General features: G+C 29.9%; 1 protein-coding gene across 4 annotated transcripts in view; it reads right to left on the bottom strand.

Annotated features, from left to right (window-relative positions):
* Positions 1-24,692, bottom strand: part of LOC113374567 (cytospin-A-like) — a 107,685-nt gene that overhangs the window by 56,230 nt on the left and 26,763 nt on the right. For 3 of the 4 annotated variants that reach the window (XM_026614548.1, XM_026614546.1, XM_026614545.1), the window contains exons 1-3: positions 13,860-13,954; positions 7,525-7,586; positions 5,168-5,608 (exon numbers count right to left, since the gene is read on the bottom strand). In XM_026614548.1, the coding sequence (XP_026470333.1) occupies positions 5,168-5,608; positions 7,525-7,586; positions 13,860-13,922 (566 nt within the window). In that variant the 5' untranslated portion in view covers positions 13,923-13,954. Of the gene's footprint in view, positions 1-5,167; positions 5,609-7,524; positions 7,587-13,859; positions 13,955-24,692 lie in introns of those variants that run through there. The other variant, XM_026614547.1, reaches the window with a different exon arrangement.

A 24,692-nucleotide genomic window follows, 5' to 3' on the forward strand; every position in this document is an offset into this window, starting at 1 on the left:
AGGCTTCTATCCAATCATCAAAATGATGATTTATAGACCTTTTAAACTTTTTGAGTTCTTATTTAATTATAAGTCATCTGTAGAGCGATTTCTTAAAAATATACAAATAATTTAAATATTACAGCACATCTCAATAAGTAACTAATAATAATAAAACAAAAAATATGAACTAGTGGTGCATGGCATAAATTGCAGGAAGTTCCCGTACCGAAAACTAAAAAAAAACTTTGCAAAACTTTGAAAAAATTAGATTTTTGAGTAATTTTAAAATTTTTGGAAAAAATTGATTTTTTTTATATTTTGTTATACACATACATTCATTTTTTCTAAGGTATGACAAAATGTTCAGAAGGCTTGAAACATAAACATTTATAAAAATTTACATTTTCGATTTTTTTGCGATTACTATAACTTACCCCACAAGATGTTAAAAAATCTTGACTCAAACTATTTCTTGTTATTTGTTTTGAAGATTTGAAGATGAGTCGAATAGAAACTCGAAACGTTTGCTACATTAATTAATATAATCTTTAAATAATCTGAAGAACTTATACTTGAAGAAATTAAAATCATATATAAATACACAAGAAGTGTCCTGCGTATCAGAAATGTAGAGTTCCTTGACATAAATATTATATTTAGACAGGATTTTTTTCACGTATTGCAACATATATGCAAATCAGCAATTCTCTTCAGATATAATATAAATAATAACTACGATTTATAAAACACAACTAATAAAGTAAAATAACTAGTGGTGCATGGCATTGTGTCAAATTGTTGCAAATTGCTGAAACTTACAATACACCGGTATCGTAATTTTAAAATTTTAAATGCTTTTATTATTTTTTAACCCTGAAATTTTTTTTTATAGAAATGAAAATTTTTGAAAAAAAATAGACTTTTTGAAAAATACGATTTTTTTTTAAAGTTTTGAAATTTATACTGTCGAAAATTCCAGAGACATTTATTTAAAGTAAAGTGAACATCAAATAAAAACAAATATTGTGATTTAATAACATCTCTATAAAGTATCTGATAATTTTATGTGCATATGTATAATGTTCATTTATATTTTTAATGTCCAAATACAATTATTTTTAACATTTTTTTCGGATCTGCCATCCTAAAAAGTCATTTAATTTTTCATTCTGTCAATACAAGTGAAATTTTTTGAAAATGTTTTGAAAAGTGAGTTTTTTGTATCAATCTAATCAGATAGTCTCTCAAAAACTTAATTGCTATTACGAAAAACGCTAATTGCTATACGCAAAAACTAACATATAATATTTATTATTATTTATTCCATTTTTATATCACTTTATATCACATAAATTTATATTGTCACAATTCTTTACTATAGATGCAATAACACAAATCAAATATTTATAAACGCTACCACCTTGTTAATGTTTAGTCTAGCAAAAGACTTACAATTGGTGTTTTCGTATCGGAAGAAAATATTGTGGTATTTGTTTTTCAAAATATTACCGTCTAGCCAAATCAAATATAAATTGTTCGGTAAGAATAATGAACATTTTAAATTTTACTTACATTTCTGCATTGTTTTTTTTATTGAATTAGCGATTCGGAAATGAAAAGCTTTGAGTAAATAAATGTATCATTGTTATTATCCGTTCAAATGTTATTCAATTATGTAGTGTATAAAATTATATTCCAAATTCAATAATTTTATTTGTTATAAAACAGACAGAGTGAAATTATTGACTTCCCGTTAGTTATAGAAATTGCCCAAAAATCAAAAATGAAAATTTGCACGTTTTTACATTTCAGACATTTCTGAACATTTTGGCATACCTTATTTAAAAAAAATGAATATGTGTGTATATGTGTGGATACAATGTTTTGTCCACGATTTTGGGCGCACGGATCAACCGATTTGAATGATTCAAAAAATAACATTCGTATTGATGGGGAGACGTACTGATTAGTTTTTGGCAAAGGCAAGTCCAGCCGTTCCAAAAATACGGCGCAAAAAGTGCCAATAATAGTAATTGATTTTTGAGAGAACGGAGCATCCAATTTGTATGATTCAAAAAACCTGTCATTTGTATTGACGAAATGGAGAAATGATGAACAAATTTAATCTTTTTTAAAAAATTGGATACTTATTTTGGATACAGGAAAGTCTAGCCTTAAAGTGTTTGCCTTAATGCACGATGCCATGCACCACTAGTTAATTAATTAGTTAAGTTAATTAATTTATCATCTGACACGGATCATTTAAAACTTCTTAGTGTCAGACACATATATGTAGATATACTCGGATATCAGGTAGTTCATGCACTTGTTCTTATGAAAAATACTAGAGCATTTACAAAAATTAACTAATTAGCTGTTGGTTGGAATTGGTTCGAATCAACCATATCATGCAGATTAGTTAATGTAATAATAGAGAGTTACACGCAGATTTAAAATTCTACTATTTTCTTGATAAAAAATCACGACCTAACCAAATTCTCGGGCCTTCGTCTACAGAATGCTCTACAAATGAGTCATATTACATATTTCGACTAAAGTTTCAAGTGAAATTCTATTCTATTGAAATTTTGTGAGACCCTTATTGAAATTCCTGAGAAATTCTTGGCGTGCCACCGTGGGTAGGGACTAGGGACCCGCGCTTGCCTTCAAAAGATATATGCATGCATGTAAAAGTACTCAGAGACCGATTCTTCCATAAAGAGAAAGTCGGAACGGAATTGAGGCAATTAAGAATAAATCTAATATCTGTATAAATAAAGTAATTAATGATTTGAATTGTAATTTAATTAAAATTTTGGAAAACTTGATTTTTATAGTATCGGTGAATTTATGAAGTTATGATACATCAGTCACGTTCATACCAAGATTTAAAATTAAGCTTTAAAACTTTAATCTTGAAAGAGAGCATTAAAAAAATCTATTCATGCACATGCACACGCACACGCAAACACATGCACACACACATACACACACACACATACTTTTTCCAAATTTGGTCTCATTCGATTTAGATTGGCTTGAAACGTCGAGAAAACATAAAATTAGCGAATCGGACTCCTTCGGAAAGTTAATTAAGATGAAACTAGTGGTGTATGGCATCGTGCCTTGAGGCAAATTGCTAGAACTTCCCGTACCGTAACAAAATGTTCGAGGAATATTAAATGTTTTCAAATAGATTATTTTAAATATTGTAACATTCTCTAATATTTATAAGAATTATATAAAATGAATTGCGAAGTTGAAATTATTTGTTTAAAGTATATTAGAACTTTAGTCAGAATTAAAATTAAGATCTGAATTATTTTCGATAAACAAATAAATTTGGAAAAAAAAATTAAACAATGTTTTTTCCAAAAGCAATTATTTTCTTAAAGCAAGCAGAAAGTTCCTTAAATCATTCAAATCAGACGCTTAGTTCTCTCATTCTTTACGCTTAGTTCTGCCATTTTTTGCACAATTAGCTCTGTATCTTCGAAATGGCTGGACCTGCCTTTGCCAAAAGCTAATCATCTCTTCTCCGAATCATTGCAAATTGAATGTTTTTTAGATAATTCAAATTGGATACTCCGTTCTCTCAAAAACTTGATTTCTATTTATTGCACTCTTTGCTCCATAACTTCAAAACGGCTGCACCGACTTTTACCAAGTACTAATCAGCACATCTCCCTATTAATAGAAATCGAGTGTTTTTTTTAACCATTTAAATCGGTTGATTCATGCGTCCTAAAACGTGGACAAAAAATTGTATCCATACATAATGTGTGTGTATATTATATTTTTCTAAGGCATGCCAAAATGTCCAGAAACCTTCAAAACGTGACGATACTACCCTCCCAGTAGGAATCGGATGCTTTTTGAATCATTCAAATCGGTTGGTCCGTGTTCTCGAAATCGTCGACGAAAAATTGTATCCGCACATACATACTTACAAACACACATACATTTATTTTAAGGGAACTGAAAGTCGAAGCTCAAAACCAGGAAGCATGGATGCAGAAGTTCGAAAAAAAATGCATAAAAGTGAATAATGGTAATAAATACCAGTAATGGGTATAATACACAAGAAACGAAATGAGAATCAATAAGTTGTAGTGCTCTCATATCATGGGCCTGCCTTTGGGCAGACTACCATTTATTATTATTATGTTGACATACGATAGCTTTTAAAATTTAGATGCCGACAATGCACCATCTTCCAGGAAAACCATTGATTTATTTATTTATTTATTTATTTATTTATTCATAAGCAAGCCGTAATCAATAATAATAGATATTATTTCAGACTCTTGTCAAGACAACAACTAAGATAACAATTCGGTAATTGTATCAAATTAAAATGTTCATGATCTGGTATCATTAGATAAATATTTTATTAAACTCGACTTAATTGTGTAAAAAATTCATATGTTTTTGGCATTGGATACGGAATATATACTCGAGTCAATTTACTGTGCTCCAATTTGTATGAAATTTTGAAATTAGGTTCATTTTGCTCTCAAGTTCAAAAGTGAAAATAATTTAGACTCCTTTGCCACTTCCCGGGGAGGGGGGGGGGGAGATGACAGCTCTTTTAAATGGAGTAATGTTATTTTTTTTTTAAATAACGTCGCATATCGATAGGAGAACTAATTATAAGAGAAAAATGTTTCATAATGTTTTTAAAAAAGCAAATACTTTTCAAGTTACTGGTTACTGAAAATTTGTTTCTTTTTGGCGATCGCATTTTTGTTTTATAGAATATTGTTTTCTGCTTATTGTTTTTAAATTTTGATCGTTGTTTATGGTTCAACATTGGTAAAAAACGAATTGCTTTTCGAACAACCCAATTAAATTTATTTAATTTACTGTTATAGTTATTTATTGCACGTTATGCTATAGGTATATGTTTATAAAAATAGATAATGTTGTATTAATTATTAATTAATGATTTTATCATATAGTTAAAACGGAAATTAATGTTTAGGTTGTTTTACCTTAGCACAATCATGCTATTGCCATGTTTAGTTAGTAAATTTACAAGGACAATAGTCCTGTATTTTTATTTCCTTCCAAACCAATTTTATTTCCTTTCCAAAAATTTTCGCATTTCATATTTATATCATATCATATTGCAAACAGCAAAAATTATGTGATAATTATAAAAATTAGATTTTTTTCCACTCACCTATACGAGCATTGTTTCTGTCCAGCCAGCAAGCTGCCAACTTCTCTTCGCCTGATCGACAAATGGGGCGTCACTGGTGCAACAACCGACTTCGATCTGATTCGATTCGAGCTAACCAGTCGATCAGTATTAATTCGTTCATTAAATCTTCTCGGAACATCAGCTTCTGCTCTCTTCAGTTCCGTCCTCTTGGTAGACGTTGCAGGCCTTGCAGAATTTCTGGTTTGAATTTGACGCTCGTTGCCTTGGAAATTGTAGACATCAGTCCCATATGGGTCGTATTTGGGTTTTACGGTATTGTTATTGTTGTTGTTGTTGTAATGGCATCGTAGATGTTTTGGAACCAGTGATATTTGTTCGTTCGGTGGTTGATTTCGCGCTGATCGGGTGGCGGTTGTTTTTTTACGAACAGTTGGTGTTAAGCGGGATGATTCTGGTTCGCTGGAATTAAAGGAATGTCGAATTAAAAATGGTAACTCTGGTAGTGCAAATTAAAAATCATCAACATTAGAGATATTCTAATAATAAAATATATCGATTAACTTTAGGCCAACCGTTGAATTGCATTCTAAAAAGTTATCAGTTATCATCGCAACAGTTCGTAGAACTCTTATGTACTGATTATTGTTAAAAAAAAAAGGTAACTAAAATTGACTTGATGTATTAATATATGGTTTTATACAAAATGCGACGAGTCTTCAAGATTTATTATTCGTAATGATTTAATTATTCAATTGAAAATAAAGGATGTCAAAATAATTTTGATTATTTATTATAATATTTTTTCAAAATATCATGAACTGTTAATAGTATTGCTAAAAACACAACACTATATGCGCCTGAAGTACGTCCACCATCGATAGAGAACGGACATCAAATTGTATGACAAATGTACAATATAAATAAAATCTGCTCATTGCAACCGCTATTAATATGCTTTTCCATCTTTTATATTTCCAACCTCAGCAGGTTTTTTGTGATACTTTTGGTAGTAACAAAAGTCTAAATCGAATGCAAATCCAGTGATTAGACCTCTGTATATGATCTTGTCTCTATTAATAACAAAAAACTGAATTGAAAATTTATCTAACATTGAACATTTTTAGCCATTGGAACGTACTTATTATATATGTTAAATAAATTTTTTGAAAACTTATTGATTTTATATTCAACAAACTAGATGCAATTATTTTTATAAATAATCATAATGGTGGTTTGAATCGTTTTTATAAATGGAAATTTTATTATATTTCATGCTAATGTTTTTTTTAATACATGTACATCTTGTTATTTAAATTATTTTTATTTATCGCAATAGAAACAAATGTTGAAAATATATAATACCCTAGTATAGAGAAATATGTATTCATATGTATATTGTATCAAAGCCTACATAATGTAATAAAATATATATGAATCTAAATCTTGAATCATACTAATATTTTTTTATATGTATTAAAAAATAACGGTTTCAGAAGTTCATTAATATAACCTGTAGCAGAGTTGAAATCTGTATTTAAATACAAATAATGTTTCAATATGTTGTCGATATAGAGAGTTCAAGAAAAGAATAAAAGTTCATACAATTCTGTTTTCTATATTTTGTTATTAATTGTACTTAATGGGGCAATTCTGCCTCATAATATTATTGGTAGTAAAAACTGTGAAAATGTATATCTTAGAAAGAATCTCATGATAACTGCATCATCAAAAATTCTGTTATAAGATTCCTATTGCTAGTCTATACGGAAAATACGCCTGATCGCCATTTTCACAGTTTTCACTACCAAGAAACAAGCATAAGATATCATTGCCATGACAACGCTATGTTATGAGGCAGAATTGCCCCATAAGTTTCATATTGTGTCGATATAAAACCACTTGAGGTCAATATAAAAATAATGAAATAATATTTATTATTTATTATTATTGATTATAGGTTGCTTATGAATGAAAAAACACTAATTTATCTATAATTATTTGTATCGACTGAATGATTGTATGAGTTCACAAACTAATTGAAAATCATATTAGATAAGGTTGTGAAAATTTGGAGTAAATATGCTATATACAGATCCGATTAATTATTGAAATGCTAAAAAAATTTACTTTTAAATATATTTTTTACTTTCAGTTTAAACAAATTTGTAGTAAAAGTATCGGTTGAAACATTATGGGTTCTAACAGTAAGAAAGCTAATACGAAGTTCACCAGTGTAAGACTGGATGTCTACAACTAGAGGTGAATAAATAAATTCGTTGCTTTGCTTCAGGCGCATACAAATGTTGAAAAAATGTGTTTGAAAATTATGTTTTTGATAAAACCCTACATTTTTGCAATCAATTTAAATAACTTACGTTCTTGGGACCCGCTCAGGCCGCGTGTTTCTTACAGCATTTGATGACATAGACGAATCTCTCTGAAAAAATAAAAAAAACAAAATTAGGTATAATTGATAAACATTGTGAAAAAAATCAAAAGAAACACCTGCAAATGTGAAATATAGGAACACGACGTTATTCGACAAAGCATGTTATATTTTTGGAAATTATAACATTAAAACAGAATTAGACAAAAACGTGATACTTTATCCTTAACGATTACACTGCATGACAGATTTTTTTTCTACATGTTATGATAGTTATTAAACAATTCAAAGATGCTGAATCCCAAAAATAACAGAACTTTGCTAACAGCTCTAATTTTTGAGTTACGCTAATATGCTAATTTTACTTCAAATTACAATAAAAGAATAACACACATTTTATTTTATGCCCGCAAAAAGCTTTTTATATGATTTTCGAACGTGGACTGACTAATCTCGTCGTAAGCTCCAACAACTCTTAGCTATCATGTGGACATCCCACCTTCTTTGATGTCGCTCCTTCATAGTCCTGATTGTCTCCTGATGCTCTTCGCTAAAATCTCCAAGATTTTCCAAAAACTGTTCTAAATAAGAGTGCGAGTTAGGAATTTTGTATATTGCTCATATTGCATCCTGGATCTTTTAAATTGGATAACATGTTTTCAACAAGCTCAATATTGTTACTGATTTTCTGTTTCCCTGAAATTTTGTTACGACCAAAACGAATGACACTCTGGTTTCCTTCTCGATTTTATTCATAAAATTAACGAACCGTGAAATTTTTATGAGTTGCTGATTTGGGGGTCATTGAATACATCAATTTTTAACTTTCTCTGACTTCTCTCGTCAACATTTGGCTCTCTATCCATCACATGATCGGCAGAAGATGATAATAATAATAATAAATGGTAGTCTGCACGAAGGCAAGTCCATGGTATGAGAGCCACCAAGTAGTTAGAGTCCATGTCCCTGATCCATACAGAGCTATGCTCCAGACGTAGCACTTTATTAGTCTCTTCCGCAGTCGAGACTCAGTTTGCTCGTTAATAGCGTTCTCTTCTTCGTGAACACCACCTTGGCGATTGCGATCCTTGTCCTGATCTCTCTCGTGCAGTATCCGTCTCTGGTCAGGATGCTTCCTAGGTATTTTAAATGATCCACGTCATCCAATTCTAGATTCCCTACCGTGATCCTCAAGGGATCATCTCCTTTTGTGACTCTCATCACTTTCAACTCGTCGAAACAGAAAATGATTTTCTATGTTATATCTTTGCTGATCATAAGTAGACCATTAGGATCGTGGGGTATAATAATTTGCTTCAATTGCCAGAATTCATTCCTATGATATTTACCACACAGAAGAAACCATCATCGTGGAGATTTTAAGTTTTTTTAAAATGATGGACCTTTAAAATTATAGCATTTCTTTTTCCTTTTGGTCAATCGTGTTCACATGTTTTTTCTTGATTGTGCAATTCTATTCGACTAAGTTCGATATAGAGTTTGAGTATTTGTCAAAAATATATGCACCACAGATGTAACAAAAACTATCTGAGGCATTATTTTAAATATAATGACTTCAATAGTCAGGTATATTATGGAAGTAACCAATGCTACTTCCACCTCGCTAAAATAAGTTAAATATTTAAATGATAGATTACTGCTCTTAAACATCGATTTCCAAGAATGGCTCCGATTTGGTTCTTGACTGTGTTCACTTGTAGAGCACCATGTGACAAGAATTTTGTAATGGAAAAGTTAACCAATATAAAAAGAAAAAAAAATCATGTTTTTGTTCGTATATAGTAGGAGTCTATCAAAACTTCTTGACTATCTGGCTGCAATTATAAAAACAATTAGGCTAATAATTAAACTGCAAATTTTGTTCTGCAGTACGAAACAGTGAAAAGCAGCATTTAAAACGTGATGGCAGTCATTAGCACATGGCAAAACAGTTAAATTGTCTTTCTTTTTTTTTTTCAAAAACTTTGGCTGATTTTTCTACACCCACAGCTAGTGTAGAGTTAAATTGTTATCAGCCAGAAATTTCTCAAACTGGTTTTTGTAATTAACTGCAGAGAATTGGTTTGAAAATGTTATATCCAGCTACATCAATATTTGAATTCAAGACCGATTCTGCCGCACAACAAAGCAATGTTATGGTTATAAAGAACTTTCCTTACAAATTCGTTCTAAATATTGACAAAAGTCATGCGGTTGCTATGCAGTCAGGCGTAATTCTCAGGTTGTCAGATAGAAAACCTAACCTAGAAACCGCACAAATGTCAAAAAAACGATATTAGATAACAGGGACTTTCTGACCCAGCTTCATAACATACGAGTGGCGTTGCAGTTTATGTGTAAAACGTCTGAATGCACAGCAAATACATGACATTTTGACAGTGTTCAGTATGGTTCTGTAGCATAATTTATGCAAGTTGGAACGAAACATGGCCTTGCCATAACATTTGTCTTAAATTTTCTGAAACTTTGCCTGACAGGACTAATGGACTTCTACTGTACTATCAGGACCAAATGATGTAAAAAATTTAATAATTCAATTAATTAATTTTAGCACTTTTTTATTATATTTTTTCAGTTATCCTAAAAGGACTACTTCTGCCCATTTTCAGAGATTTGGAGACAGGCAAATTGACTTTAGAATTTTTCGAAATTTAGTGATCGCCTAATTCCAAAGTCCATCTAACGAGTACAAGAAGTAAATTATAAAAAAACACGAAAACATCAGAAAATTCTTCAACTTTCGTGTTTTAACTTACAACTCGCATGTTACGCTTGATCGGCCGAGCGTTCAGTTACAAGTGACTTATGCGCATTTTGCATCATGGAGAGTTTGCTCGTGCATCACTTTTATTTACTTTAATTTCGTTCCCCGACGAATGCAATAATAATAAAAACAAACATGAAGGAATTATTCAGAGAAAGAATTTATAATTGACTTGTAACAGGCAATTGTGACGCCGATAATAGTGAAACGCGAAAATGCACTTTGGGAATGCTGTGGACCGAAACGTAGATAGAAGACATCTATCTATAAAAAAAGTGATATTTAAACTTATAGCATTTTGGCTCAAGGCAAATTGCATGAACTTCCCGACACATGAAAATTATCCGCTTATCAATTTAAACTGTTTATTTCAGTAACAATTGATTTTACTTGATTTTCACTGAAAACTAATCAATGTTATTTCCAAATGTTTATATTCCAAGCAAACTTATAATATCTACAATTGTATTAATTTAATTTAATTCATTTAACACATTAAATTCTAATTTTATTTAAGTGTGGACGTCAACGATGATCAGTAGAACACATAACGTAACATACATGTTACATATTATTCCAAATTTTAGTCTTATAATTCAAACACTTGTCGTAAGCCTATAATATTTTATTATATAAGTTTAGACTCTATAGACTCTAATATAAGTTTAAACTCTATATAACCCTATCATACGAAGTTTTGACAAAATCGTTAAAAGAGTTTTGAACAATTAATTATAAAGAAACTTTTATTAAAGTTTCTTCAAAACATTTAATTAAGAAAAAACGGCCCACAAATCTTTACCGAAATCTAATCAGCAGGAAAACCAATTAATATCTCTGATACCCGAACTGATATTCGAAAAGTAAATAAAAACTGTTGTTCAACTAAAATTACGTCTAGACTCCGTTAAAATAAACAAAATATTTATTTAAATGAGGTATGGTCTCAATTCTTAAACCGTGTTAGAGCAAATCCGTGTTATAGAAGTACCGTGTTATGGGAGAGTTACCTATACCTAATTTTTTTTAACTTCCCTTAGGGTAAGTTATAGTAATCGCAAAAAATCGAAAATGAAAATTTTTATATATCTTTACGTTTCAAAGGTTTCTGAACATATTGGCATACCTTAGAAAAAAATGATGTATGTGTGTGTCTGTGTGCGGATACAAATTTTCGTCGACAATTTCGCGAACACGAATCAACCGATTTGAAAAATTCAAAAAACATTTGATTCCTACTCATAAGGAGACGTGCTGATTAGTTTTTGGCAAAGGCAGGTTTAGCCGTTCCGAAGATACGGGGCAATAAAGCCAAAAATGGTAATTCAGTTTTTAAGAGAACGGAGCGTCTGATTTAAATAATTCAAAAAAACATTTTACTTGTATTGACAAGATGAACAACTGATTAAATTTTTGGGAAGGCAGGTCTAGCGGTTTCAAAAATCTAGTAAAAAAAAGTAAAAAATAGCATTTGGCGGTCAAAAATGAGCATTAGACATATGCACATCAAATTATCAGGATATTTTATGAAGATTTTAATTATGTGTATCAATTTTGTTAACATTACTATAGGTTGCGTAACATTGCTAGACGCCGACGCGGCGCTTACGCGCTTCGATGTATCATCTCTACTATGCAGCTAAAACAGTGCGATTGCTTTGAAAATTTAAAAATTTAAAAAAAATCCAAATATAAAAAAATCAATTTTTTTTCAAAAATTTCAAAATTTCCCAAAGATTCAATCTTTTTCAAAGTTTTGCCAAGTTTTTTTTTAATAATTTAATTTCCGGTAATTTGCTATAAGACACGATGGCATGTATCACCAGTCTGTCTTTTATTGACAATCTATATCTCAACACTGTGATGAACTACATCATTGGATGCAGTTTTTAGGTTTTATGACGAACTGTTGAGAACACAAAGAATTAGATGTCGGCTTTGGAAGGAAACGACAAAATAAATAATATTTTATATGCACACGCAATTGAAGGTTTCTTTTTTACGTGTGCTCTGAAGGAAATCCTATTAGCCTATTTTTAATTCTAATGTGTGTAACTGTAGTTTTCATTTGTATTCAATTTCATTCTTGTGAGCATCAGCGAAAGTTCAGCAACAAAGAAAATTTACCTCAATACTTTATGCTTCAAACTTTACGCTTTACGCTTTGCGCATCTCCGTAAAATTTGTTCTATTTCCAGTACAGAATTTCGGTACAAAATTATGACTATGGGAAACTGAATGTGAACTAGGTGTAAGTGGCATTTTGACTTGAGACAAGTTGCATGATATATGTAAATAATCGACTAATAAGCAGTGAGATTTAAGTTGTTTTCAACTGTTTATTGCAAAAATAAAGTTTTCTCTTTTACTAAAAACTAATTATTGGAGTTTTCAATTGATGTTTTTTAATGTACCTTATATGTTATTGATAAAATTATATTGTATGTTATTATATTCATATAGTGCACAATGGCGGGCTTGTTTTTAATAAAAGCGCAACTTTCTATTTCCAATTTAATGAACTTTTAAAATTCAACTACTTTTCGTAAGACTACAATGTTTTACAATTTACGCCATTAAGTTTTATTAAAAATATAACTAGTCGTGCTTTAAGATAAATTGCTGGTACTTCCCGTACCAAAAATTAATATTTTTCAAAAAACAGTTAAAATTTTTTGTAAACTTTGAAAAAAAATGAGATTTTTGATAATTTTGAAATTTTTGAAAAAAATTGAATTAAAAAAAAAAATGATTTTTTTAAAAAAAATGAGCTTTTTTTATATTTCGAAATTTTTTATATACTTTGAATTCATCTGAAAATTTTTAAATTTTTTTCAAAGCAATCGTGCTTCGTGGTTGTTTTAGAGAAAAAATATCGAAGTGAGTAAGCGTCGCATCGCAGTCTAACGGTAAACATTGGTACGGAACCCATATAAATGTAAACAAAATTCATACTTATTATTAAAATCTCCATAAAAATCTGATAATTTGATGTGCATATGTCTGATGGTCATTTTTGGCCGCAAATTTGGCGTTTCTTTTTACTTTTTTCACTAGATCTCTTTGAACCGCTAGACCTGCCTTCATTTAAATCTAAACGTTACTTCATTGAATACAAATAAAATGTTTTTTGAATTATTCAAATCGGACGCTCCGTTCTCTTAAATACTGAATTACCATTTTTGGCTTTTTGCCCCGTATCTTCGAAACGGCTAAACCTGCCTTTGCCAAAAACTAATAAGCACGTCTCCTTATCAATACAAATAGAATGTTTTTTGAATTATTCAAATGGGTTGATCCGTGTTCCCGTGTTCGTCGACGAAAATTTGTATCCGCACACACACACACACATACATCCATTTCTTTTAATGGTTTGCCAAAATGTTCAGAAACCTCTAAAACGTAAAAATATATTAAAAAAAATATTTTCGATTTTTTGCGATTACTAAACATACTCTACGGAAAGTTAATAAATATTAGTTAACATTATTATTAAATTAAAGTAAAATATTACACAAAATAAAAGTGTATTTCCATACCTTGGTAACTGTGTATGTGTTCCATGATATGGCGTGCAATAAACCCTGCCAAGCTTTTCCCATTTTAATTACAAAACAGGTATTTAAAAAATACTATTTATCAACTTTACTAATAATATAACTTTGATACTTTTTCACACTTTTCTTTATTCATCGAAAAACCTTTAAATTTAAAATACAGTTATACCACTAATAAACAATATAACTGTCAAGTGCAAGTTGGTTGGTAAAATCGTTTACGAAATATTCAAACAATATAAATTTAATGTTATAAACATTAATTATATAGTTTTTTATTATTGGCATCTTTTCCACCCTGAACATCAGCTAGTTTTTGGTTATACTTAAAAAATGTCTAAATCGAATGCCAAGTCAGTGATAGGATGTCAGGGTATGATGGTATTTTATAAATTATTATACCATAATTTTGTAATATATAATATAGTAAATATAAATAACTTTTCCAATAAGTATATAATAAGAATACTGTATAAGAGGAATGAGCTCGTTTCAGTTTTTAACCCTTTCCACTCGCGAATTCCGAGATTTATAAGAATTTTGCCGCCGCCGGCATCCGAGTAGAAAGGGTTAAACATATCAAATAACGCATAACCAAAATTTCATTAAATACTCTGCTGTCTTCCACCAATAATAAAATTTAGGTGAAAATACACCTTAAACTCAGATAGGTAATAATACACCAATAAAAATACACCAACAAGGTGAAATTATATCTTAAGCTCTTTGTCAAATTTAATTTTTTTTAACCATAATAGTACATTGCTATCTCATCTTGTTTTTAAATAAGCAAGTTATATGACCCTTTAGAATGAAAATATTAGAATATTAGAATAAATAAGCCAAATAGTTAAAATTGTATTGATTCTCGTTAACGTTACTAGACAAGGTCTCGAATGTAAAAATGAAAAAAATTTAAGAATGGGGCAAAAAGTTCGTATCAATTCGTTATCTTAAGTAGACAATTTATGTAGACAAGAAAAAAGATAGACAAGAGAGTTAAATAAAATATATTTGACAAGAAACAATTTTGTAATTGCATATTGCAAATTCAGTTTATGTGATCTATTGTAAATTTTAAGTTAGATTCAACAGTTTTTTTTATCTACCTAAATTGGTGGGGCAAGAGAGACCAACTGAACCTTTACCCTGGCAAAGATGTAAAAAATAAGAAATAGTAAATAAAAAGGTAAATTAAGTAAAAGAAAAACAATTTTACAAGAGATAATTTAATTATGTAAATATATATTTTAACCCTGCTGATGATTTTTTTAATGATATACCACATCAAAGCTATATACAGTAATTACCTCTGTAAAAAATGCATGAAATTTATATTTAGCTTTGGTTGAATAATGTAGCTTTTACTTCGTAAAATCCCTTTAAAATTAACAATAAACATTGAACCTGGTTTTCCTGTGGCCGTCTCATTTCACCCCGTCTACGGGGTGAAAAGAACCAGGTTACAAATTTAAAAAAAATAGCAAAAAAATACATATTTCTACAATGACGAATTAGCTGGGAGTTTTACTGAACATAGTCAGATAGTTGTTTGTTTGATATGTGTTGTGATATAATTGGTTTCGTTTTCACAATATAATTGCTTTGTAAGTTAAATTGGACCCTTGTGCCCCGTCCTTTCCTGTATATTATATATATATATATATATATATATATATATATCATACTGATATTTGCATATTAGTAGGTATGATGCAATGTGCCCCTGTGTGGAATGAATGATATTAATTCCGAGTTCATGGAACCGCTATTACTTGTCCAGTATTTCAAATAGCAAGTGCCAATGGAAGTGACTGAGCTGAAGCTATTCATATAAAATACTAACAAAATAGTACAACAGTTATTTCGCGAATACTCGGACGTACTTGCAATGAATTTTAATAGCAGGCAGACATCCTTTGAAATGGGTTACAAGTTCCATACATTTGTAATAGATACCGTTTGGGACGGCACGCACGGCATGCTTCGGATTCATATAATAGATATAAATTAGATATTTATTGCTTTTGCAACATTGTCCGTTCTATGGCCACCTGTGAGAATGTATATACACAGGTAACCCCCGATAACACGGTAGTTACAGTTAAAAAAAGTATCGGGTTATGCGAATCCGTGTTATACGGGGCAAAGAACTATAAGGTTGTTCGGAAAGTCACTACGTTTTTTTCCACCAGAATTTAACTATATTTTTTTAAACCTAACATCACACTTAAGCCCTATAATTATTATATGATTTGAAAACTTATATTTTAAGACTTGAGTGTAAAAAATTCTAATCAATTAGTTTTTGGATGGTGCCACTTTGAATACGGAAAGAATTAAGCAGCATTTTCGACATATTTTACTCTTTTGCTACATAAAAGATAAAAAGCTGTTTAAGTCAAAATGAAATTGATCGATGTGTACGGAAATGACGCGTTGATAGTAGGACAGTGCCAAAATTGGTTTGCTAAATTTCATTCCTGGTATTTTGATGTCCAAGATGCACCAAGTCCAAAAAGTACAGTTTTTGCTGATAAAGACGCGAGAAAGGCATTGGTTGATGCAAACTGACGATCGAGATCCCATTGAATAAAAATTTATCAAAGTTAACAGTTAATGACCTCTCAAAAAGTCTAGGATTTTCCTCAAAACTCAATGTATGGTTCTCATAGAAAAAATGTGTGTCTTGAAAGTCTTGAAAATTATCAGGTTTTAAAGCGAATTGTCACTAGGAATTTCAAATGGAATGTAAGGAATACACAATACGCGCATTTGTACATGAAACAAAAAAAAACTGCTCAAAACCGGTGCAAAGCTAAAATTTTCCAGAAAAAAGATGATGCAGTATATTTGGTAAGATTTTAAAGAAGTTGTTCAATTTTCAGTTTTCCCAGGATAACATAACGATTAATTCTTATGTTATCAGCTGAAAAAAATTGTAACAAGATTAAATAAAAATGTGTGCAATATGAAAGAATAAAATTAGTTCAGGTAAAGTAATAGATATAGATATAAATATAAAAATATGTAGATGTAAATGAATAATTCCAAATGCCATTTAATATCTACTAACAAAGATTGATTATGCATGTACAGAATATATAAAAATATAGCATAGAAAAATTATATAGTATTGAAAAAAATTAAAATAAATTAAATATAGTATCAAAATAAAAATATAGTATACTATGAGTATAACATTATATGAAATACAAAAAGAAAGTATGGATACCATCCATTACATACATACATTATGATATATTGTTTAAAACTAAATTCAAAATCGAAATAGAAAAACTACGAAAAGTAATAATTATTGAGCCAAAGTCTAAAAATGTAAATAGTAAAACTATAAATATGTGCGATATATAAAATTTAGGCAATATATCAATTGCGTCTGATTTAAATTTATTATATACACACACACACACACATATATATATATATATATATATATATATATATTTGAATAAATATTTTATCAAAGTAATGCACTATTATTATTATGTATCCGATGTATGTGAAAAATGCCTCCGAATTGCGCGTACTCGTACAACTATTCAATATATTTCTTTCAATAATCTCAAATAATTTAAAATATGTATAAACAATTGGTAATTGTTATAAAATGTTTAAATTGAATAACGGAATATTTGAAATAATTTAAAGTCCTAAACGTAGTATGTCACGAACTAGATAAATCAAAGATTGTGTCATCATGGGGTACTGCCGGTTCCAAAAATTTGGAATTATTTGTTTATTAGTAATTGTTAAATGTCTTTAGGTAGGTATGCAAATTATGTAAAAAAACACCATGAACAAAAAATGAGAGTAATCGAAAATTTGAAAGCTATTCTTGAGATGCCTTATGGAAGAGGTAATAAATAATAAAACTTGGAATTGCGTCTAATGAAAGGTTCCAAATGATTTTTTGCTATGTGAAAATCAATTTAGGATTTAAGGAATTATTTAGATCATTCTTAAGAAATTTTCAAGGTTGACTTCTATAGACATACTAGGTTAAAATATGTTCAACAAAAGAAGCTAACAGAACACTTAGTTCGATTACACTAAAGATATATAATAAAAATCTTTGTAGTACTTTTTGGTCAGTGCCCTTTTAAATATAAGATTTTTGTGTATTTTATCTATTATATTTTGTACTTTTGCAATTCAAAAGGTAAAAAGGCCCAAAATGCCCAAAAATTAACCAATTTATATGTTTGGACGTCTTTTTTATATTGGCCATGAAGGTGACAACCTTCAGGGCTTTAAGCTTTACACGGAATGGTTGCTACCCCTGGGGTAGCGGAGTGTTTTAATTGAACTAGTTGTTCACTTCTAAAAGTAAAGTCCGCGAAACAACATGTATAATAAATAATCAATAAATGTCAAAGTCGATAGATGTCAAAATTGCACCATATTTCGGAACTGGCCAACTGAAAAGGCATTGATTGATGAAAACTGGCAAATATCTAGACATGAGACATGTGAGAGATTGAATTTATGAACTTTATAAAATTTTGTTCACTAGTAGAAAATTGAAAAGTTGCTTGTAGTTGGTCTCTCTATAAGCCCATAAAATCATCTATCAAATATTTTAATATCTAACAAATATATAACTATCAAATATAAAATTAAATCAATGTTGTTCCAAAATTTTGGAACTGGCCAACTAAAACAGCCATTACTTGATGAAAACAGGCAAATAACCACACACGAGACAGGTAAAAGATTACATTTATGAACAGTTTACGATCACTTGTAGAAAATTGTAAAATAAATATGCTCGGTTTAGTTAATCTTCCGTTACCCCCACAAAATCAACGTTCCAAAATTTGTTGAAAATTTGATGTCAACATTGCATCACATTTTAAAACTGGCCAATTAAAAAAAACCATTAACTGATAAAAACTGGAAAATAGGTACTAATGAAACAGGTGAGAGATTGAATTTATAAACTTTTGTGAACAGTTTATGTCCACTAGTAGAAAATTAAAAAATAATTATGCTTGGTTTAGTTAATCTCTCTATCCCACAAAATCAACGTTTTTCCAAAATTTGTTGGAATTTTGATGTCAAAATTGCACCAAAATTTTGGAACTGGCTAATTGAAAAGGCATTAATTAATGAAAACTGGTAAATAGCCACAAATGAAACAGATTGGAGAGATTGAATTTATGAACTTTTGTAAACATTTTATGTTCACTTGTAGAAAATTGCAAAAAAATTATGCTTGGTTCAGTTGGTTCTGCTGATCTCCCTATAAAATCATATAATCAACGTTGTTGCAAAATTTGTTGAAAGTTTGACATCAAAATTGCACCATATTTTGGAACTGGCCGATTGAAAAAGTATTCATTTATGAAAACTGGCAACAATTTACACACAAGACAGGTGAGAGAATGCACTTATGAACTTGAATAGTTCATGATCACTGGTTGTAAATTGAAAAATTGAGAGTTAGTCTCCATATAACCCTATAACATCAACATTGTTCCAAAATTTGCTGAAATTTGAAATTTATTGGCCATATTTTGGAACTGGCCAACTGAAAAAAGCATTATTTGATGAAAACTGGCAAATAGCCAGAAAAGGTACAGGTAAGAGATTGAACTTATGAAATTTAACAGTATATGTTCACTTGTAGAAAATTGCAAAATAATTATGCTTGGTTTAGTTGGTCTCCCCAACTCTGGGGTTATACCCCATAAAATCAACGTTGTTCCAAAATTTTGCTGAAATTTGAAAATTACACCATATTTTGGATTGGGCCAATTGAAAAAGCATTAGTTGATGAAAACTGGCAAATAGCCACACATGAAACAGGTGAAAGAGTTTATGAATTTTTATGAACAGTTTATGATCACTTGTAGTAAATGGAAAAATAGCTTGGATTTAGTTGGTCTCCCTACAACCCCACAAAATTAACGCTGTTCCAAATTGGATTGAGTTGGATAAACATGAGTTAAATACAAATTTGTTATTATGATGCCAAAAGATATTAGGAACGCTTCCAACTTGCACTTGACTGTATACTGTAATACTTCAATTTATCAATTAATATTTCAATTCATTACACTAAACGCACACACTGGCACAAGAAGACATGATATGTCTTGCCAATTAACACTTTAATTACTGTCGAGATGTCTCGTCCTCGCACTGTCCACTGTTCAATTGGCGAACGAACCCACTAACAATACAATAAATAAATTAATTTATTATTAACAAATGAATGACTGAATGAATGAATGAATTATAAATATGTCAACAATTACAATCGAACAATTTCTATCCAATTCGTCATAGTTTGTAGTCATAAGAATGTGTAGCGCGTAAGTTGTACTATATACTATGCATGCCTTGAAAGTTAATATCGTCGTGTCGTGTTCGTGTCGTGTTTGTGTCGTCTATGCGTTTGTGTGCGAATGCAGATAAAGGCGATGCCGATGGCTCGACATAGATAAGGGGCCGTTCGAAGAATGCACACCAGAGGACAAAAATTTAATTTTACTAATTAATTAACTAATCAAATTTTTTTTTGAAAATTTATTGCTTATTCCATAATCAGATTGGCAGTGCTGGATTTACCGTAGGGGCAATCGGGGCTACTGCCCAGGGCGGCAAATTTTGGGGGGCGGCAAAATTTGGACAGTGAGAAAAAAATTCTATACAATATAAGAAATTTTTTTAACAACATTTTTTATTTCAAGAAATATAATTAACAAAACATAATACGATTGCAATGCAAAATTTGGGTTAAAATAAACGATAACTAAAATTTATTATTTTGCCTTGCCATTATCAAATTGGTTAATAAGTTATCAAATTTGGCACTTTGGCTAATATAAAGATCCGTGAACAAGCTGAAAGTTTAGAAAATATATGTTCTTTACTTCTCGAGCCCTCTTAAAATGACGTATTTGTGCACTTGGAAGTGCTTATAGTGTCAAAAAAAAAAAATTAAACTAGTGACTCATGGCATTGTGCCTTAAGAAAAATTACTGAAACATCCTGTACTGAAAATTACATTTTATAAAGAGCTTTAACATTTTATAGAAAAATGAAAAAAAAGGCTTCTAAAACACATTTTTTGTATTTTGAAATTTTTCGAAAATTATGAACTTTTTGCAAAGCAATCGCGCTGCGTAGCTATTTCAGAGGAGAAATATCGAAACTCAATTACCATTTTCCGTAACTGCCTGTACCAAAAGCTAATCAGCGCACGTCTCCCCATCAATACAAATCTAATATTTTTTAATTATTCAAGTCGATTTCGAGAACACGAATCAACCGATTTATGATTCAATTCCTATTGATAATGAGACATGCTAATTAGTTATTGGTCAAGGCAGGTCCAACTGTTTTGAAGATATGGGCCAAAATGTCAAAAATGATAATTCAGTTTTTGAGAAAAAAGCGTCCAATAACAGTAAAAAAAATTACAGAATAAATAACTGCTTAAATTTGTGGGGGGCAGGTTTAGCGGTTTCGATGATCCAATAAAGAAAGAAACATTTGGCGAACAAAAGTGATCATAAGACATATGCACATTAAATTATCAGATATTTTAAAGATATTATAATAATAAGTATAAATTTTGTTTATATTTATATTGGTAATTAAAAATTTAATGTCTTAGGGTTGCTGCGTGGTTTGGCTTTACTACCTAAGGTTCCAGATTCGACACCCCCTCGGACAACTTGATATCAAGCAGTAGGATATCAGTGAATTAACTAGTGGGGTTTTGAAATTTTTCAAAAAATAGTTTTTTTTTGAAAATTTTCAAAACTACTAAATTTTCTGTAAATGCATTTTTTGCAAACCGTCTACTCAAGCAAAATGTTTTTTGAATTAATCTAATCGGATGATCCGTTCTCTCAAAAACTGCATAGGGGCCGTTCAAGTATTACGTAAGCACTATAGGGGGCGGGGGGTTGTTGATTTGCTTATTTTGGGTTGACATGGGGGGCAGGGGAGTCTGGATGACGATTCCGTCATAGGTAGTATTTTTATTTTTTTACATTAATTGCAAAATGTTTACGTAAGCATGGGGGTAGAGGGTAAGAGCTTTGCTTACTTTTGCTGACAAGGGGGATGGGGGGGTAAATAATGGTAATAAATCTGCTTACGTAATACTTGAACGACCCCATAACCATTTTTACACCCTTTGAGCTCCATACCTCCGAAACGGCAAAAATGTCTTTTGCAAAAAAGCCTCGCAATCGAGTACGAACCGAATGATTTTTCAGTCATACAAATTGGTTATTCCAAACTGTCGAAAATGTCGAGGACATTTGTTTGAACCATATTTGTGAATTTTAAATTAAAAATCTTGGTATGAAACCCAAAAAAATTACACAAAATGTGTACACAATATTAAAATCTCTATAAAATATCTAATAATTTGATGTGCATATGTCTAATAATCATTTTCGGCCGCCAAATGGCATTTTTTTTAACTTATTTTCATTGAGAGTCCATAACCGCTGAACCTGCCTTTCCAAAAAATTATTCAGTTCTTCATCTTGTCAATACAAGTAAAATATTTTTGAATTATTAAAATCGGACACTCCGTTATCTCAAAAACTGAAATACCATTTTTGGCACATTTTGCTTTGTATCTTCGAAACGGCTAGACCTGCCTTCGCCAAAAACTAATCAGCACGTCTCCCCATCAATGCAAATCAAATGTTTTTTAAATTATTCAGTTAATTTTACAAAGTTCGACACCCACCATCAATGCAAATCAAATATTTTTAAATTATGCAGTTAATTTTACAAAAGTTGACACCCACCTCGGACAAACTGATATCAAGCAGTAGAATATCAGTTTTTACTTAAAAATTTAGATAGAAATATATTTACAATTGAAAGTAACTCTTCTCCGGCATTGCTGCATCAAATTAAAAATTATAATTTTCATAGACTATCGAATAATAAAATTAGTTTAAATATAGATAGAACCTTCTAAAAAGCTACGTATTTAAGAGATATATATCATCACAACAGCTCATTCGACCCTAGGAGTCCAATTCTCGGATAACGTGAAATTGATATGTTACGGGTCTATAAACGTATGAGTTGATACTCCCAAAGTATTATCTTTATATTATTTTAAGTAAAAAATAATTCAAATCGAAAAATATTTGGGCAAAATTAAACCTTTACCACAAGTCGGTGGCTCCTAGTTTAATTCATCAACACACTGATCTAGATAAGTTAAATGATTATTATTATATACATATACATCTATAATATTGTATATATTATATAATATATATATATATATATATATATATATAATTGATGTAAGCAGGTGTAGAGTATCAGCATAATTACTGACAAGAGATAAACTAGTAGACATAGAGATAAGTCATAACATAGTAAAAAATTCAATTAAAAATGACGCATAATTACTATACGATAAAAATGTTACAAATAAGTCATAAATATAAAAGATTTTTTTTCAATTCATAAAAAATTTATTTCATTCATAAAATATTTTCGATCCAACTCCAAAACCGCAAATGTAGGAAAAACAAGTCAGAATAATTAACAACAATAACTACAAATATATTTTTTCTTTGCCTTTTTTTAAAAAATAGGTGTACTTCAAAATAGTTATTTTGTAAATTTTAACAAAAATTGTAAGAACTATTGGTAATTGGATTGGATAAAAATATTGCGTGGTTGTATTTTAATTGGATTTTCAAACACCATTTATAATAAATTTAAAATATCAACGGTGAAAATTTGTGAGTTAACATAACTCTCACAATCAGTGAATTTTCTACAAGTCTTCTATATGGAAGTAACTTTTTTATAATAAATTTATTTACTCATTCCCTTAAGTTTTAATTATATCGAAGATAAATTGTATAAATGAACCATTTATGATACGATCGATGATTATAATTGAGTTCCTCCACTTTTTGAAAAAAAATTAAAGTTAAGGGTCATAGTACTCTCTATTTATCAAATACATTACATTATATTATTTAATCGGTTCCTTATCAAATTAGAATTTTTTACAAAACTTTATAAACTCACCCTAGGTGCAATTTAATCGATGCACCTATTGCAATTATTTATTGATGAAAAGCACCATTAATTAAATTATAATAAAATAAGTCATAACGTATTACCAACAATATATTAATAATCGAGAGAGATCAGTATCAACACTCCAGAACATATTTGGCCTAAAAATAATTTGATTATTGTGATGTAATATTTATGAAATTAATGCATTTTAATAAAATGCAATGCGCCATGAGATGTCACCATATCATATATGTATTCTAATATTCATTTAAGAGATCAAGTTGTTCTGCGATTTTTCATTCTTGGAGAAAGCTATAGATTATTTAGTTTTGAACAAGTTTGTATCGTACTTCATTTATATTAATCGTATAGTTTAAGATCTATAAACATTTTAAAAAATAAGTTAGCCAGTTCCGCCAGTTTAACTTTCTACCTTCAATTGCGATTTTATAGTATAGCAAGTTGTTGTAAGATAAAATACTAAATGATATTATATATTTCAAGTTATGTTATAAATAAATGCATGACTTTTTAATTGACATATTAGTATTTACAATTTTCTATAATCTGTTGCTCATCCTCAACTTATTTTAGATGATACTCATAACTTATTTTAGATGATACTCATCCTCAACTTATTTTAGATGTCTACCCAAACGTTGTCCTATCCATTTGATTTATTTTATAATACAAAGCAACCCAGTGGTTGAAAACCCCCTTTCTAATAGTGGTGATTTATTTTGAATTATTGCAGTAGTGCCG

This window comes from Ctenocephalides felis, unplaced genomic scaffold (genome assembly GCF_003426905.1).
Source record: "Ctenocephalides felis isolate EL2017-DRISC unplaced genomic scaffold, ASM342690v1 CF-g0.4_SCAFFOLD_01886, whole genome shotgun sequence".
Lineage (NCBI taxonomy): Eukaryota > Metazoa > Arthropoda > Insecta > Siphonaptera > Pulicidae > Ctenocephalides > Ctenocephalides felis.